This window comes from Elgaria multicarinata, chromosome 1 (assembly GCF_023053635.1).
Source record: "Elgaria multicarinata webbii isolate HBS135686 ecotype San Diego chromosome 1, rElgMul1.1.pri, whole genome shotgun sequence".
In the NCBI taxonomy this organism is placed as follows: Eukaryota; Metazoa; Chordata; class Lepidosauria; order Squamata; family Anguidae; genus Elgaria; species Elgaria multicarinata.
The window spans coordinates 105227857-105246110 of record NC_086171.1 but is presented as its reverse complement, the minus strand read 5'-3'; the positions used below and the strand labels follow the sequence as shown (position 1 = coordinate 105246110).

Here is an 18254-nt window from a genome sequence, read left to right as displayed (position 1 = left end):
GAATTAATTTGCCCTGTTCATTTTAAGAAGTGTATGTATTTAAAGATGATTTATCCTGTTAGGTTTGAGAATTATACACTACCTTATCAGAGCTTTTATCTCCTGAAAGCTGGTTTAGATATCTTTTAATAAGTTAATATATCATATGATTTCAGTTTATTCCGTTAAAATAAGAATACTAACATGATTATTATTGTTATTTATTTATTTATATAGCACCATCAATGTATATGGTGCTGTACAGATTACACAGTAAATAGCAAGACCCTGCCGCACAACGCATAGCACAGAGCACATGCACAGTAGTACAACTTGCAAAGTTACCTCTCATCTCATAATATGGAGAATTATTGTTGGAAACAGGGATTTATTTCCTTGCTTTTATTTCAACAGCGACTGAACTGAAGCTAAACCACTAATTTATAGGCAAAATCACTCCACAAAAAATAAAAAAATAACAGCCTTGAATTGGAGAAAATCTGAAAACACTGACTATCATCTAAGAGAGTAGAAAACCATTCTGGGGGAGGAAGGGTGCTAAATGGAAACTGTAAGCACTAAGGAAGGGAATTACCCTCAAAGTTATTCACCACTTCATGTTTCCCTACCCCATGCTACTTCAAGGCCACCCCAACCCAACAACTATTGCCAGAATTTGTGATAAATATCATCTCTACAAGATGTAGTATAAAATCATGTGAACACATTAATTTGCAATAATGAGTATGTCCATGAACTTATAGAAAAGGCCGGGTGTATGTATGTATAGCATTACTGTTTTTAAAACTTAAATTTCTTGTAAATGGCAAAATAGTTTGCCATTACATTAACAAGCAGTTTAAACACAAGGCTGCACAACTCAAGAGATCCTCAGGCTGCAGTATATGAAAACAGAGATCAGCATTTGCACTAAATGTGGAGATTAGAGGAGCAACTTTCTCTACTTCTGTTTTAAAGAAGAGAACAGAGAACATTGCAAAATATAGCCTAAGGCACTGCACTGGATCCATTAGCACATTGCCTGGTTTTAGGGGCTCAGCAAACTAATACTCAATAATCAGAGTCAAGAAAATCCCCTAGGATCAGGTTCGCATGTATAGCTACTTAAAACATCAAGTTAGTCAGTTCTCTGGGTAGGTCAGGACAGCACAGCTAATATTAGGGGGATTCAACTTCAGTGCTTTAGGGTTTTCATATGTCTTGTTGATGTTGTAAATCTAAACTCAAAACAGGACAATCTTGTCAATTTAGCTAAATTTTTGTACGATTTGGCGTCCTTATTTCTCATGTTGTGCAAATTCTAAATTTAAGTGTTAAATCAAAACAGACACTTAGCAAGTTTGACATGGCACTTTCTATGTTTCTTCCCATGTGAGCCAATGTGATACAAATTGTTTACGCATTGCATTCAAAGTTTGATGAAAAACACACCTAAGATTAGTTCTGTATCTCAGATTAAACATACAGATCTGATAAAAAACAACAACAACAGCCTTACCTGGCATTCAAAATTCATTGTGTAGCTTGCAGGCAAACTATCAAATGCTAATGAGATAGAATTAAGTGTGCTGGCAATAAAGAGCAATTATAAAAATCATAATTTGGAAGAACAAGTTGTCTCCTTTTCAACTTTTCATTCTTAAATCTAAATAAGCCAACGCATTCATGAAACCTTCTGTCTCTTCTTCCACAATCTGCTGCCTCCATATGGATTAAGTCAAGATAAATACCTTTTCTATAAGTTCAAGAACATATCAGGCATCTTCCTCTCTAACAAAATACAGGCAGAAAATATATACCTACAGTAAAAGGTGACCAATCATTTCAAAAGTGAACATAGAATCATAGAATTGTTGAGTTGGAAAGGACCATAAGGATCATCTAGTCCAACCTTCTGCAATGTGCAGGAAAACCAATTAAAGCATCCATGAAAGGGGGCTGTCCAGCCTCTTCTTAAAAAAAAAAAAACCTCCAGAGATGGAGAAGCTGCAACCTCCATAGGTAGACTGTTCCACTGTAGTATAGATCTTACTGTCAGGAAATTTTTCCCCTGCCATGTACTATCGGATTATAAATAAATGTATCTCCCTCTACTCTTCTATTTAATGCTTGCTCTAACCCTACTCTGCATTCAACAATACAAGGTATGGTATGACATATCTTTCAAGCTGTGTTGTAATGAAGCACAGATCAATACAGCCTCACTACGACCATGTGCCTAGCTGAAATGTTTGCAATCTGCAAACTAAATCCTCTTTGCTCCAACTTGGGGCCATGCTTTAATGTATTCCAGCCTTACCAGTATTTTGACATGACATTCTGCTTGCATAGCATCCGCTGTCTTCTCTGTGATATGCAACATATTTTTTTTAAAACGGAACCACTATCCTGGAGCCTCCAAGTCCTCAAAATCAAGCTCAATGTGCCTTGTTTATCCTTTCCTTACATCATGAAAAAAATAGGTGCAAACTGTTAATCAACTGAAATGTAACTAATGTGGGTTATTTAATTCATGAAAGCAAGTTCCCCCACCCAGTTTACCTTCATCTCATGTAGTACAGAATATCAAATCAAGCATTTGAAATACTGAATGTATTGGGCCAGAAGCACACTGGGACAATCCCATGGTTGTCATGACAGCCATTCTGAGCCACAGCAGCCAAGTTGGCCTTGACATGTGTTGGTTTTTCCTGTATGCCAGGCACCTCTACATACCTGCTCCATAAGAAAGGGGGCATTAGGGATGGTGCCTGGAATTACTATGCAGAGATTGTATTCTACCAATTTTATTTGGCAGAATACAATGAAGGGTTAATAGGAAAAAAAAGATCCTGGGCCAGTTAAGGCACTGCCTCAGGGAAGCAGCATGGCTAAACCTACTTGCTTCACTAGTTTGCAGCAAGATTATCAGTTTGGGAAATGCTGGGAATGGTTAACTTTACCCAGCTTGCCTTTTCACTCAGAACCTTTCCCTAAACTTCAGTACCTTCCCTAGCCCTATTCTGAAGAAAGCTGTTGTGCAGGGATCCACAAAGACGGTAAGGGTAGGCATGATGTTGTAATGGTTTTATTTTTAAGGTTTGTACTGTATGTTTTTTTTTACATATTATACACCACCCAGAGAACTTCAGTTTTGAATGGTTGGAAATGGGACAAAGAGAATCCTGGTTTTGCAAGTAAGTGCTAGATTTGTGATCTCCAATGGGTCCATAGGAGACAAAATTACAACATGGTTGTTGAAATCACACAGAGCTAAAGGCTGGAGGGGGGCTTCCAATACTAGGCTTGAGATCATGTCTGTGAGCTCAGTTGAGGAGTTAATGATGTATTGGAGTTGGCAACAGATAAACACAACCCTACTCTATCCCAAAACCCCAACACTAGGTAGATAAGTTGATGAAAGGAGCCCACTGGACAGGGCTCCTGGTAAACAAGGTGAGAATTTTCTGGAATACAGTCCCTCTACCTCCCTGCTCATACGCCCTATGACTACTGCTTTATCCAGCCAGGTTGGTACTCTTCAAGAATCAAATTTATTTATTTATTTATTTAAGGATTTTTATGCCGCCATTCAGCCAAAAAAGGCTCTCATGGCGGCTTACAAAAGTATTTCTTGACAGTCCCTGCCCACAGGCTTACAATCTAAAAGACATGACACAAAAGGAAAGGGGATTGGGAGGGAGGAGGAGGAGGGGGAAAAGGAAAGCAAATTCAGGCACTACAATCTTAGTTGCAAAGTTCAGCAGTTACAGTTGACAGCAGGAGGGAGGGGGCTCTCAGCTGGAGCTGGACCCAGGCATGGTGGAGAGGTGCCTGGCTGCTGCTTCCTCCCTCACTGGTGGCCTCTCCAGAGACAGTTGGTAGCAGGAGGGAGGGGGCTCTCAGCAATCAACAATAGAAACCGGACTTGCATTAACCAGTATTCATATGGGAAGAGAGGAAACTGACCAGCATTGAGAACTCCCAGGGGGCAAGGACTAGAAGGAGGAACATGGACCAGCTGTCTGGAGCTTTCCTTTTACTTGGCTTGGCCAAGTCTCAACACCATAAAAATGTAATCTATTAATTGGTTATAAGGGAGATAAACTCAAAATTAATATGTTTGCAGCCCTAATTCCAAACACTTTTTTCCACTTTGAGCTTATCAGAGATCAATTTGGGGGAGAAGGATTTGAGCCATTAAAGAACCATCTCCACACTATTCATACAACCCCACCCCCCTCAAAAAAAAACCCCTAGAGTTCTAGAAGAATATACACTCATTAAGGAATATGTACAGTTCTTTCTGATAGCACTATTATGAATATGCTAAATATTTAATTCTTAAAATTGAAGTAGCAATGTTCTTCATCCACATTTCTCATCACTTCCTTTTTAGAGGGAACTATATGAAAACTACACTGGGACAATTTACTCAGTTTGCACTGAACTGAAAAGAATTCCAGGCTGTTGCACACAAAGAACTGACAGTGGTGCAGAAAAACTGTTTCCACGGTAAGCATAAGCAAGTAGATCTTTAGACAATCTAAAAAATGGGGGGGAGGGACAGTTCTCATTGTTGCTTTTTCCTTATGCAGAAACTATAACCCTCATTTACTTCTAGGAATAAATGCTATTTCCTCAAGCATCTAACTCCTTTTCTTCTCTATAGAGACATTATATCCAAAGCATCAGTGCTGTTCCTAAACCAAGACAGTATATTCAGCAAGTTGCCCTTCCAAAAAATCCAAGGGCAGTGAACATTGTAGGGTGGTCCTCAGACTACGTGCACCTGATTCTTCACTTGAGAATCCAAATGAAAATTCCAGGGTACCAGACAATGCTGGAAAACACAGTATCTAATCTCTTGTTAAGATCCAAATCTTTCTATGGCAAGATCTTGTTAAAGTGCCCTTTAAAACTCATCAGGCATTTTGTGAGGCTATTTTCCACTGAGCAAGCATAGGCTACAAAAACAAGAAAAAAATCCCTAAACACTAACATGTGACTCTTAACATATATGAATCTGCCTGGGGTGAGCTGGAACACCTGACTTAAAAGAAGCTCCCTGTGATACTGAACTTATTTAAGATTGTTTTTTCGACATGTTGAAAACTAACCAACAAAAATTAGATATCCATGCTTTAGATAATCATAGAAACCCACAGTTTATATGGAACTTTTTTTAAAAAATCAAGAATTCCCTCAGAAAGTAGTTGCACTTATGTTCATACACTATATTTCTTATACAGACAGGAAAAGCAATCCTTGAGGTGGTTAGGAAGGGGTGGAGCTCGACTGGCAGAGAGCCATATTTGCCCTAGACTTCCTAGTTACAGCTGCACAAAATTCTGAGGTCATAACTGTACCACCAGCAACAGGCTCTAAAATAGGGTAATACAGCACTGGGGTATGGGTGGAGAAAGCCATAAATCCACAGCTGTTTTGATCGTTCGGGCACCCAAGGTTGGGGATCCCTCTATGACAGCCTGGAGCTGGCACAACTAATTCCTCCCCCCCCCCATTGGAATCAATGAGTGAAAGAATAAAAAACAAAGTTGAGCACAAGAAGAAAAATGGTAAAGCCAATCCCCACATAACACCCCAGGGCTTTGGAAGTGGTGATTGATTGGCCACTTCAGAAATACACAAACTTGACTTAGAAGTTCATTGTTACTTGAACAGTACAAATATAAGCAAAATAATGGAAACTATAGAACGAAATACCCAAGGTAAGTATAGGGATCATTCAATCCTAGAGAAGTGCTTAACCTGAATAAAATACACAAAGGACAGGGAAGCTGACATTCACAAAAACAGAGGTTGATATTGGTGGGTTTCCTTGGTACAAACCAAGGATTCATTGATGACTTTGGGGAGAAAAATCCTTGCCATGAAAAACAGAAAGCTTTCATAATTAGAGAAAGCCTCAAAAGAATAAAGCACAGCAAGATGTGGGCCGAACGATTGATGCAACGATGAAACGATTGATGAAACGATTGATGCAAGCTCTACAAGTCGAAACCAAATCCATCAAACCCAAAGAAATGCCCAGGGGAGGCTGGACACTCAAGCTATGGGGCAAGCTCTCTCCTAAAACTATTTGCAGAAGTCACCACACCCACAAGGATAGCACTTACCAGGATCCTCACATACTGACCTCAAGACCAACACAAATGAACCTTTAAATTCAAAAGTAAGTAACATCAGAGTATCGGTATATTGGAAATCCATTACCTGATCAAGGACTGTTATGAACAATTAATACAGAAAATGGCAAGTGTGAAAACTGGCGAATATCACTAACCCTGGGGTAGGGTGCCACCTAGCTTCCTTCCTTAGTGTTTGGCAGATAACCTTTAAGGTTCTCTGTTTCCTGTGTTCTTTGGTAACATTAATATCGCAACTGAGGGACTGAGTCCATAAACCAACCCAATAGCAGAGAGCTGCCTTGTGCCCTTCAACAAAGGAGGAGAGACTACATGCCCCAAAGCTTCTGCTCTTTCACGTTGTAAGCACACACACACACACGCCCATTCTGACCAGTCTCCCAAAGTGGAATGCCCATGGGGGTGAGTGGGCCTCCCGTCTTTTTAGGAGCCATGTGAAAGAGACGGAAATCTCTTAGAAGTTAGGGGGCAGAAATCGCAGCCGTCCCTGCAGTACTGCAAACTTGGGTGAATGCAGATAAAGGGGAGCAAGCAGAGACAACGACACCGAGATGGGAGGGACCCCAGCAAATCGGCGTTAGGATAGCAGAATGCGGCGCAGGAGGGGGGGACAGTGGGGTTTGCTTCGGGGCAGGTGGGATGAGCTGAGTGGCGTAGAAAATCACCAGAACATCTACTGCGCCACTGTGCCCACCCTAAATGACTGAAGCATAAGGAAGGAGCAGAAAACTGGGAGCTTTTGCATCAGACGCCCCACCAGCAGAATAGCTATCCATCCATCCATCCATCCAACTCAGCACCTGGTTTTAACCCTACCTTTTCTAACTGATCACCCTCCCCACCCGATAAACACCCTCCTCCAACCCTTCCTTTTGCCCATACTCCCCCCTAAATAAAGCCGCCCCCCAGAATCTCTCCTCTCCCCCCAGACCCGCCCCCCTTTCATTTTAACCGCCGCCTCCGCAGAGCACAGGTACCTCATACTGAATGTATTGCTTCCGCCACTCCGGGGTGATATGCGCGGAGAGGTGCTCGGCGAACTTCATCCTGCCGCCGCCGCCGCCGCGGGCTCGTCAGCCCCGCCTGGCCGAGCCGCTGCCTCGCCCTCCACCTTCTCTCGGCTGCCCGGGAGCCGCTCAGCGGGAGCAGGACCCGACTGAGGCGCCTCCGGTCGGTGCTTCTGCGGGGGACGACGGACCCGGGCCGCCGCCTCCTCCACCGCACATGAGCCCCGCCTCGCTCTCCCTCACGACGCCGGCAACAGCGCGCTTTCGCACTTCCCGCTCAGGGTCGCCTCAGCCCCAGCGCCGCCGCCCACTGCGGCCCCGCAGCCTCCTCCGGCGTCCCTGCAGCAGCGGCAGCCCCCGCCGCCATCTTCCCTCTCCGCCGACGGCTAAGCCTGCCTCCCTATACTAGCCGAACTTGACGTCATCGCCACGGTAACCGCCTCCCAAAGAGCGGAGAAGACGTAAGGAAAAATGCGGGAGGGAGGGAACGGGGGGTAGAGAGGAGGAGGAGAAGAGAAAGAAAAACATCGCTATTAGCCCCGCCCACTTCCCCTCACTCCCCTCCCAAGCCAGGCAAGAGAAGCCCGGCGAGGGCGGGGACAGCGCGAGAACGTGCCCGCTCGCGCCACGCCCCCATTGGTCTGGGCTCTTCAAACGAACCCAAAGGGCGGCACGCCCCCTTTGCTGGCTCAGCTGCAGTGGGATGAGGGGCGTTTAGGGAGCGTTCCGTGGGGCGCCTTTGGCTGGGACTGACGTCCAAGGCCTCCAGAATCTTTCCAGCACTGTTTAACCGAAGGATAGGCCCTCTTGGTCTATTGCAACGTATGGAGTCCATAATGTGGAAAAACACAGTTATTATGGCATAACCGTAATGGAAGAAAGTGAGTTCCACTGCATTCAATAGGATTTACTCCTAAATTTACAAAAGGGGGAAACAAAATAAGATAACCACCAGGCACTTCAGGGAGCCCACACTCAGGCAGAGGAATGAGGGATTCCCCCATTTCCTCACCCCCCCCCCACCCTCATGGCTGACTCCAGGCAGCACAGCTAGTTATTTATTTATTACATTTCTATACCGCCCAATAGCCAGAGCTCTCTGGGCGGTTCACAAAAATTAAAACCATTCAAAGTATAAAACAACAGTATAAAACCATAATATAAAATACAATATAAAAGCTCAACCAGATAACAGCAGCAATGCAAAATTACAAATTTAAAACACCAAGTTATTTAGAGACTGTTAAAATGCGGGGAGAATAAAAAGGTTTTCAGCTGGCATCTAAAAGCATATAATGTAGATGCCAAGCAAACCTCCTTAAGGAGCTCATTCCACAGCCGGGGTGCCACAGCAGAGAAGGCCCTCCTCAAGACAGAAAAGTCTCTCCCCAGGGCAGATTTCCTCATTAAAGGATACAGTATTGAAGACAGCACAGTCACCTTCACATACAACAAAAGCTGTCCCAGCTGATGGTGTTAATCCCTAATGATCCAACACAACCTCAAAAGGCCAGAAAGCCCCCTCACAGTTCAGGGCTTGGAGTGGGACAAGGCAGGTGAAAACAGTCAGGACATGGAGTAGGGTGACCATATGGAAAGGAGGACAGGGCTCCTGTGTCTTTAACAGTTGCTTAGGAAAGGGAATTTCAGTAGGTGTCATTTGTATGCATGCAACACCAGGTGAAATTCCCTCCATCAGAACAGTTAAAGCTGCAGAAGCCCTGCCTTCTTTTGTATCTGGTCAATGGGGCAGGGCTCCTGCAGCTTTAACTGTTGTGATGAAGAGGGAATTTCATCTGGTGCTGCATGCATACAAATGACACCTGCTGAAATTCCTTTTTCTATACAACTGTTAAAGATACAGGTCACCCTACCATGGAGTTTCCCTCTCTTCACCATTCTTTCTAGCCGCAGTTCCCTTAGGAAGGCTCCTCGGAGGTGGTCGTGGCAGCAGTGTGTGGGAAGAAGAGGACAGCATGGCAGGTAGAAACAACCAACCCTGATGGTAAGTTCAGTGTCTCTCTCCCCTCCAATAGTAATGCTGGCTGGGGATAATGGAAGTTGTAGTCTAACATATCTGGATGGCACCAAGTTGTGAAGTATGGATCTGGTAAGTGCAGAAGGGTGGAGGAGGACATTTTCATCACTTGGAAGGAATGACCTTGCTCTTGCCTTCCCTTAGTAGAGGACATTGAGACAAAGAAATATTGCAAAGGTGATGAATAAAGCAGACTGATTAAATATCTCATCATCATAAGAACATAAGGAGAGCCATGCTGGATCAGACCTAGGACGCATCTAGTCCAGCACTCTGTTTGCACAGTAGCCAACCAACTGTGGACCAGGGGCCAACAAAGCAGGACATGGTGCAACAGCACCCTCCCACCCATGTTCCCCAGCAACTGGTGCACACAGGCTTACTGCCTCAGATACTGGAGGACAACAGCAACAATATAATATTTTTATATAGCACATGTTGAATGTCCAAAGCAGTTTTCATAGATAATCTCAGTAATCCTTAAAACAACACTGTAAATTAGTCCATTATTATGACCCACACATTGTGGGGGTTGGCGGCAGCAGCAGCAGCACGCAGATGAGACAGAGAAATCATGACTCAGCTAAAGCCACACAGCAAGATCATGTCTTACTTGAGATTTTAACTAGGAACATCTGGGTTCCCATCTGTCCTGCAGGACCCAGGCCAGGATGACTCATTGGATGACGATTCAGAGACTGCAGAGTCCAATAACCTGTGCATTATTATGACATTCCTAGCACCGCCAGGGCAACTCTACCAGGTCCTACAAAAGTCCTACAAGTAGGACTTTTACCAGACGGCCTGTGGTGAACTGCCAGTGAGCCCTGGGAAGTTCCAGCATTTAAGCCTACAGTTTAGACCTATGAGCTGCTGGAAACAACACCTTATCTTCAACTTCTAGTGCTTTGAACTCTTGTTTCTCTGACCTTGCTCTCTGACTGAACGTTTTTGATCTTTAGGACCTGCTTAATTCTGCTTCTTGGACTGCATTTGTATCTGATTGCTCACTCATGTTCGGGCTTGGTTGCACGCACCTCAGACCTTTCCTCTGGAAACCACCCACTTGCCTCTTAATCTTGTGTCTTCACCATTGCTTGGACCTTGACTGCTCCTGCCTTGGACTGATCCCCTACAGAACTACTACCTCTGTACTTTTATCTGCTTATTGACTTGTCATTGGTTTTGGCCTTGAATTGCCTTAATGTTGAATCTGATCTAGCCTTAGTGGAACAGGGTCATGCTGTAGTCTCTGGTCAATGACTCCTCAACTTACACCAGATCTGTAGATATGCTGCTGGAAGAGCTACTGAATCCTATAGGTGCTCAGCTGGGTTATGCAGGAGGGAGAAACACACCTGAAGAAAAGAAAATAATGGTGGGAAAGCAACATATACACCACTGTATCCCTGGAAACATCACCACAACCCTCCAATCAGACTGGCTGGCTGAGTGCGGATGACACGCTAATCAATGGTTGTTTCCCATTCTGTTCCTATTACCCCCCATGGCGTTACACCCCACAAGTCAGTTCCCTAGTGTATGTCTAGGATTTGTAAGTCTATTGTGTTTAGAATGTTGACCTGAGTGGGTGGAGATTGAATATTTTAGGAGGGGGGAGGAGGATATATAAGGGAATGACTGAGGTGATGGGGGGTGTTTTTAAAGTACTTGGGTTTGAGGGAGAATTAGAGGGTCAGGGTAAAGAGTACACTTTTGAGTGTAGTGTGCAGATAGTCAGTTGGTGTATATTAAACAATCCCGATAATGAAGAAAGTTCAAGAGTGAAGGTGTGAGAGGAAGGAAAGCGTGTATGAGAAGAGAGAAAGGATTGGATGAGAGGTTTTAACAAGGGTCTGAAGAGTTTTATTATGAAACAAAGTTTGTGAACATTGAAATATTTTTTTATTCAGTTTGTTTTACTACCACAAAAATCCCACGTGTCTCCTTGGCGTTTATCATCTGCAGTTATTATACATATAACTCCCGTTCTGACATTAATTCGCCATCAGCACATATAATTCACCGCATTATTTTATTCCTGAAATTATTCCTGTTTAACCCCTTTGTCCACATAGTTTGTAGAAAGGTGGTGTTTGTCCCTCACCTCAGGCTCATAAAGTGGTGGCGCTTAGCTTGAGCAGGGAGTGTCCGTGGACAGGACTGTTGTAAAGAGCCTGTGTCGTGGCACCCACCCACCCATTTGATTAGCATGTTGTCTTAACTCAGCCGCTGTGTTCAGACAACACAATAGTCAATGGTGGTTTAAATAGTCAGGGGAGAGGCGGAAGGGAGCAGCACCACTGAAGCTTGGCGAGGAAAAAGAGGTGAGGCTCTGGTGCTAGTGTCAAAAGTAAAAAATGGCTTTAATATAGTTGGGGTTTTTTTGTTTTTCTTGACAATTTATCAAGGATGCGCTCAATGTTTCGGATTACTGAAAATCCCTCTTCAGGAGCTACAACACGAAATGTTTGTCGAGTATTCTTTTGGTGTTCTCTTGTATGAGGCTATGGCTTCTCTAGAATAACTCCAGGCAAAAGTCTGTCAGGCAAAAGCCACCCCCTGGTTGATTATTTCCTCAAAATAACCAACACTGCAGAGTTGACAATCTGCACAACCATTGGTTAGCGTGTTGTCTGTTGGGCTCAGTGGACTATTTTGCAAGGTTGAGTTGACTATCTCGGCTGGCTCCAAAGTTCCCAGGCAAAAGTGGCTAAAACTGCACCGGTTGTTCTGCTACAGGTGGCACAACTTGCAGAGGCTGCTGGGATAGAACCAGGAGGACTGAGGAAGGGTAGGGAGAGGGGCGGGGGCTGTGTCAGTCAAATGCCGAGTTGACTATTAGTCCTCTTAACTCCAGCCCCAACCACCCCACAGTTATGTAGGAACATATTGGCCGAGTTCAGGCAACACACTAAGCAACGGTGTGTGTATGTATAATAGGAACTGAATGGGAAACAACCGTTGATCAGCGTGCCGTCCAAACTCAGCTATTGTGTGGGGAGTACTCCCTCAATAATCAACCTTGGAGTTGACTATTAACCCACCATTGACTATTGTGTTGTCCAAACGGAGCCACTGGCTGAGTTTGGACAACACACTAATCAATGGTTGATTTCCATTTTGTTCCTATTAACCCCCACCCATTGATAGTAATGTCGTCCGAACTAAGCCACTGTGTCTGCAGCCCACACATGGAGGAAGCCCCACACACTACCTGCATCACAACAATTCTGGAGTACTTTCCCTCCAAAAGCCATAGGGCAGGGGTTAGGAAATGGGAATTTGAGCACCACTAAGGGAAACAGATCACATATCCTCTCATGCCTACATTACAAAAACAACACACATGTTATGTCAGGGGCAAAAGGGAGTGAGTTCCTGCAACTCAAACCCCTACTGCAAACACCGGGTGTCATCAGAAGAGCGTTTTAATGCACGCTCGTTACTGGGCACTCATGGATTTTCACGGATCCCTCTCACGATGCCATCATCTGCCTCCCACACACCTCCCGCCCCTTCTAGCCTTCTTTGTGTAACAAAAAAGCCCCTGGTAAATCCGTATTAATTTTAAAGACAGAAGTTGCCGCTATCTCCTGCTGTGTGCAGGAGAAGTGCATGATGAAGACGACCCCTGAATGGGCCACCAAGAACAGTGGGGAGGTAGGATGAAGGGCGGCTAGCTGCCTGGAACAGCACATATTTTACATGCGGGGTGGGTGGGTGTTCAAGAACTGGGTAGATCCTCACAATAGAAAAAGGGAAAGGGATGCCATCCCATGAGCAAGCACAGTCAATCGGGAAGAACGCTGCAAGGACCAATCTCACAGAGGTACAGCATCCATCCCAGCTGCTGCCTATTGCTTGATACTCTGTGTCTTTCCATCTCTCCACAGGTCTCCAGAAAAGACACAGATTAACAAGCAATTACATTGCCCCTGACCCTGCATGCACAGGTGTTTGTGAAGAGGAGCGGGGGAATAGTGTCGCCTGAGTACTCCTGCTTCAGCCTCGAAGTCTGCTGGCATAACAGGGCTTTTGCCAGATCCTAGGGCTGCCCAGTTCTCAGGTTTGAGTATAGGGTTATGCCCTTAGCCTCCGTTAACTGAGCACAAAGCAGTAGCTTTGTTTGCTCTGATAGCTGGTTAACGTTGACAGGATTGTGTACAAATAAACATTAATTGCTGGAAAGAAGATAGCTGCAAAGCATGCTCGACTGCTGACATGCCTATTTTACCAATCTATATTTATATGGTGCATGTAGTTTATTGTTGTTATGATTTAAACAGCTTAGAGCACAATCCACTAGGAAGAATTTACACAGGTCTCATGCACAGGAGAACTTCCCAATGGACTGTGCCCTTAACATTTTTAATTATTTGTTCATCCACCCAAGTTGAAACAGCCAAAATGCAGAGATTTTACCTTTCATTAGAAAGTCTCCCACACACTAGACTGCAGGACATAGATAGATAGATAAATATAAAAAAACTCCAGTAGCACAAAAGGATAAATTATATTATCTACATTATTTCTTACCTTGCCTAATTTAAATGATTCATTTAAGAATGATAAATGATTATCTTTAAGAGCAAACACTTCTTTCATATTGATACAGTTATCAAGGAGCAAAAGAAGAGAGATCAGTAGGAATATTTTTTCTCCAAAGTTGTGCACGGCACAGTCAAGATATGCCAGTTTGGAGTGGGAGGTAGGAATTAGGATATGGCGAAAACCCCACTATGCCCACATATCTTGAGCTATAACTTTGTCGGTGGAGATATGCTGGCGTAGCTTTGTAGATATGGCAGTGCAATTCCATGCTGGTATATCTGCACTGCTGGCCCAATTCTGTTGATGGAAGGCAGGATAGGGGAGGAGCAGACATATGCCAAATCCTATACTCCAGTTTTGGAGAATGCGTGGTCCTCCAGATGTTATTGAATTGCAAGTCCCACCATCCCTCACCATTGGTTATGCTGGCTAGGACTGATGGGAATTGCAGTCTAACAACTTCTAAAGGGCCACATGTTCCCAACACGGCATTGGACTTTGATACCACCCCCAACACCAGATCAATATTGCGCAAACTATAGAAGTCAAGTAAGTAAAAAGGAAAATCTGCAATAAACCACTGATCCCAACCTCCTCCTCCCACCCATGTTGCCATGAAGGAGCAAGGGGTCCAAATTAACTCTACCCGCAATCACAGCACACCACCACCAACAGTCTATAAACCCCTGACATGCAGGAAATTAAAGCAAACCAGAAGGAGGAGAGCAGGGAACAAACCTGGTCTGCAAACAGTTGGCTTCTAAATCAGAACAGATGCAAGTGATTTTATCTTTACAAATAAATCACAGCATACTGCCAGAGGTTCTAGTAGGGCATTTTAAGGACACAGAGAAGGTCCCTAACCTTCCAGGTCCCTAACCACCCAGAACAGCTTTGCTGGTTGATGTCATGTGCAAAGCAGCAGTGGAAAGAAGTGGTTTCTCCTTCACTACCACCACAGAATAGACTCTTAAGAGTTCCATCACACCTATTTCCCCACACCCCCGTTTTGAGTCTGCGGTTTCCCCCCTGGTTTCATTGGCGAGTCTAGCACTGGGGACTTTCACGTCTCTGCGTTGCTACAGGATTTCAGCTCATTATCTTTTCACCTGTATTGTTACTGTGCCAGTGAAATCTCCTGTGCCGCCCCCTATGTTCTCTTTCTCCCTGCAGTTAATTTTTTATATTTTTAATATATTTTTACTTCTGCACAAATACAATAGTATGGCACAATTACGGTAAAGCAACACACTATGCTTTCCCATAAGATCATATTAAACAATATAAGTGAAGAGAAAACATTACAATTCATTTTTGGAGAAGTTTGTGGTCAATGTTGGTATAGCAACGGGAAGCCAACATTGTTCTGGTCAGGAAACCTGGACATGCCTACTCAGGAGTAAGAACCATAGAGTTGAATGGGTGGTGGCCTCGGTGGCCTCGCTCGCCTTCTCTGTGGGGTGTTCGGGCACCCTCTCTCCCTCCCCCTTCACGGTTGAGCAGAGAACTGCCCCGCCCTCCTCTATTGTCAATGAGACCACCCTTTGACACGCATGCCCCCAGCAAAAAATGGGCTGGTCTGATATAACGCAAGGACAGCAATACATGAGAGAGAGGAGCAGCTTTATTGCACATGGAGGGGAAAAATCAGACTTTTACCACTCCAAAATAAGATGGAAAAGGGAGGGGAAGAGGCGAGATCAACGCAAGACAGGGACGACATCATGTGAGTACCAAATTGCAAAAACATATACCAGGCATGGCAAGAGTGTGATAAATTGCTAGTGTGATTGAGCTCTAAAACGGCCTCCCTCAGCTTGGGACCCTCCAGATGTTTTTGGCTTCATTTCCCAACAGGCCCAGCCAGCGCTGCCGATGGTCAGGAATACTTGGAGTTGTAGTCCAAAACATTTGGTAGGCCCCAGGTTGGGGAAAGCTGTTTGTAAGGGTGGTCTTATTCACCTTCCCCACCCTTTTTCTTCTTCTTGACTGTTAAGTATTTGTGCAAAGTGACCCTTCAAAACTGCTTTTGCCTTGCAGCTTGGCCATGTGGTGGAGCTGCACGAGCAATCACTGCACCCACACAGTTCCACCGCAACTTCTGAAAGGGGAGGAGTGAAAATATTGCCTCAATCTTGGAGATCCTCGCCACCAGCATCAAAGTTTCCCCATCAGTAAATTTCCACTTCTCTGCTCTAAAAACATGGGGCGGGGCAGGAGAAGGTCACCATGCCATATGCCTTGAAATTTTTATATCCCCTCGCTTCAGCTTACATACGCTTGAGGTGTAGTGAGATTGGCTACCAAGAGATTGGCTACCAAGTTTGTCTGAATCCTATTGATATGGCTGGGGCAGGAGACAGGGCTCTCCCTTGGCTGGGGCTCTCCATTGACTCCAATGGGATTGTTTAAATGTATGCTATCTCTATTGTAGGCGTAATGTTACACCATTGAGGGGAATGTGACCAATCCCTGAGCAATGGACTTCTAATGGACTTCCTCTACTCTCTTATGCCAAATCCCCCCTTCTGCTGAAGGAGTCCATCAGTGTAAGTTTTCTGACTGGCACAACAGTAGTATAGTTATGCCAAAGTGTGTGTTTTCCTTTCTGCCAGCACAGTTTTATGACTGTCAACTCAAGGAAATTTGGTAGCAATTCTATCCCATCTGACAAGATGGATCACCCAGCTAAGTTGGGCTCCTTAACTCTTGATTCAAAAGGCTAGTGATTCTCCTCCCCCATACTACAGTATGTCTTTCTTCTCTTATTGTAGGATGATCTGCAAGCCATGTAACATGTCTGCCCTTTTCTAATTGTAGAAGGCGTGCCAAGGCTTAATTATAATTATTAGCTGTAAAACTGTATTTTACAAGACAGTTACTTATAAATTACAGACCCTATAGGCACATAATTGAATATAACTGAGCAATCTATATTTTATTGTAATAAATTAATATCCTGGAGAGTTAGATAGTTTTTAAAAAGATTGCATAAGTAATTTGTTCTCTCTCCCCACCCCTGCTATATTTTCCTTATGTTGGTGCTCCCTTTCTCCATTTGGACCTAATTCTTTATTGAGCCAGGCTGAACTTGGAACTGGTAGCTGCATTCCACATTTATTCCTTTAATGCTCATCCCAATCTCCTGCTCCACCAGTACACAGACAGTATAATGTTCTTTTTAAGCAAGTGCCTGCTAAGAAGGATATGAACCTATGTTTCTTGATAGCTGCTACAGCTTAAGGGCTAAGAGTGCATGCTGAGATGTCCCAATTTGAAATCTCAGTTCGGCCACAAACTTGGCTGTGACCCTATGCATTCTTACTTGGACATAAATCTCACTGAACACGCTAAGGCTTACTTCTGAGTAGACATTCTGAAGATTGGGCCTTAAGCCAGCCACCAATGTGGGCTGTGATTGAGTGGACAGTAAATCAGAATCCTGTGCCCCTTGGTGACTGTGTGAGCAGAGGGAGAAGTGCAAGGTTGTAGTTTATGGTTCTTCACTGAGTGGTGGGAGTGTTTTAATGTATACCACCTTTTGCTGGCGTAATGTTATGTCGCTTTAGGACAGGGATGGGCAACCATTTCAGCACCAAGGACCACATCAGGTGTTGGTTGCCATACTTGCGCACATGTGTGCGCACACACACACACACTCACAGATTCACAGCCTCCATACAGTTTTGGGGTTGCTTCTTCACCCCAGGTAAAGCAGTGATTTTATTTATTTATTTATTTATTACATTTTTATACCGCCCAATAGCCAAAGCTCTCTGGGTGGTTCACAAAAATTGGAATCTTGGAATCTTTGGGATCGCTGAAGGGGGAGGGGGGATTTACCCTCCTTCAAATCCTAGCACCCCATGATCATTAGCACCATTAGTTGCAGGAAAGCAGCTATCCCAGCTACTTTGGGGTCACTGGGGTGGAGGGGGGTTAGCACCCTCTTTCCCCCAGCAACCCTAATCAGGATTGCTGCTTTCCAAATGCCATTAGTGGTGGGAAAGCAGTGATCCTGGCACCAGATTGGTGGTACGTTTGGCAGCCAGCAGCCACAGGAGTCCGGGGGGCTGCACAAAACCACTTGAGGGCATGGGTTGTGCACCCGTGGTGTAATGCATGGGAGCAGGTTCTAAGAAAGCTTAGGATTCAGACTAAGTCCCATGCCCCCCCGACATGTCCCGAACACCACCTGTTTTCACCCCCTCCACCACCTGAGTTGTACTAGTAATGGAGATACACTTGTGCACTTTTCTACCAATGCATTTCAAGTGATACACTTGTGTAGAGTCACCAGAGGTGGTATAGGGCCAAGATCTGCTGGATTCTAAAGCACTCCAGCTGGAATGGTTGATGCAGAAGATTGTGCTGCCAATCTTTTACAAGTAGATCCGGAGCATTTTATGTTGATAGGCTTTTGCCAAAATAATGTCAAGGAAAGCTGCTCCATTTTCTCTGAAGTGGGAATGCTTTGCATTTGTAGTATATTGTCAGATCTGGGCT

At 44.4% G+C, this 18254-nt stretch overlaps 2 protein-coding genes across 2 annotated transcripts in view; one reads left to right on the top strand and one right to left on the bottom strand.

Moving 5' to 3' along the window:
* XPR1 (xenotropic and polytropic retrovirus receptor 1) overlaps positions 1–7367 on the bottom strand; it is a 124967-nt gene extending 117600 nt beyond the window's left edge. Inside the window, exon 1 of the mRNA XM_063134457.1 lies at positions 7127–7367. Coding sequence (XP_062990527.1) covers positions 7127–7195 — 69 coding nt within the window. The 5' untranslated portion in view covers positions 7196–7367. The remainder of the gene's footprint in view (positions 1–7126) is intronic.
* The window catches only part of STX6 (syntaxin 6), a 590646-nt gene that overhangs the window by 206834 nt on the left and 365558 nt on the right, over positions 1–18254 (top strand). The gene's annotated exons all lie outside the window — the stretch shown is intronic.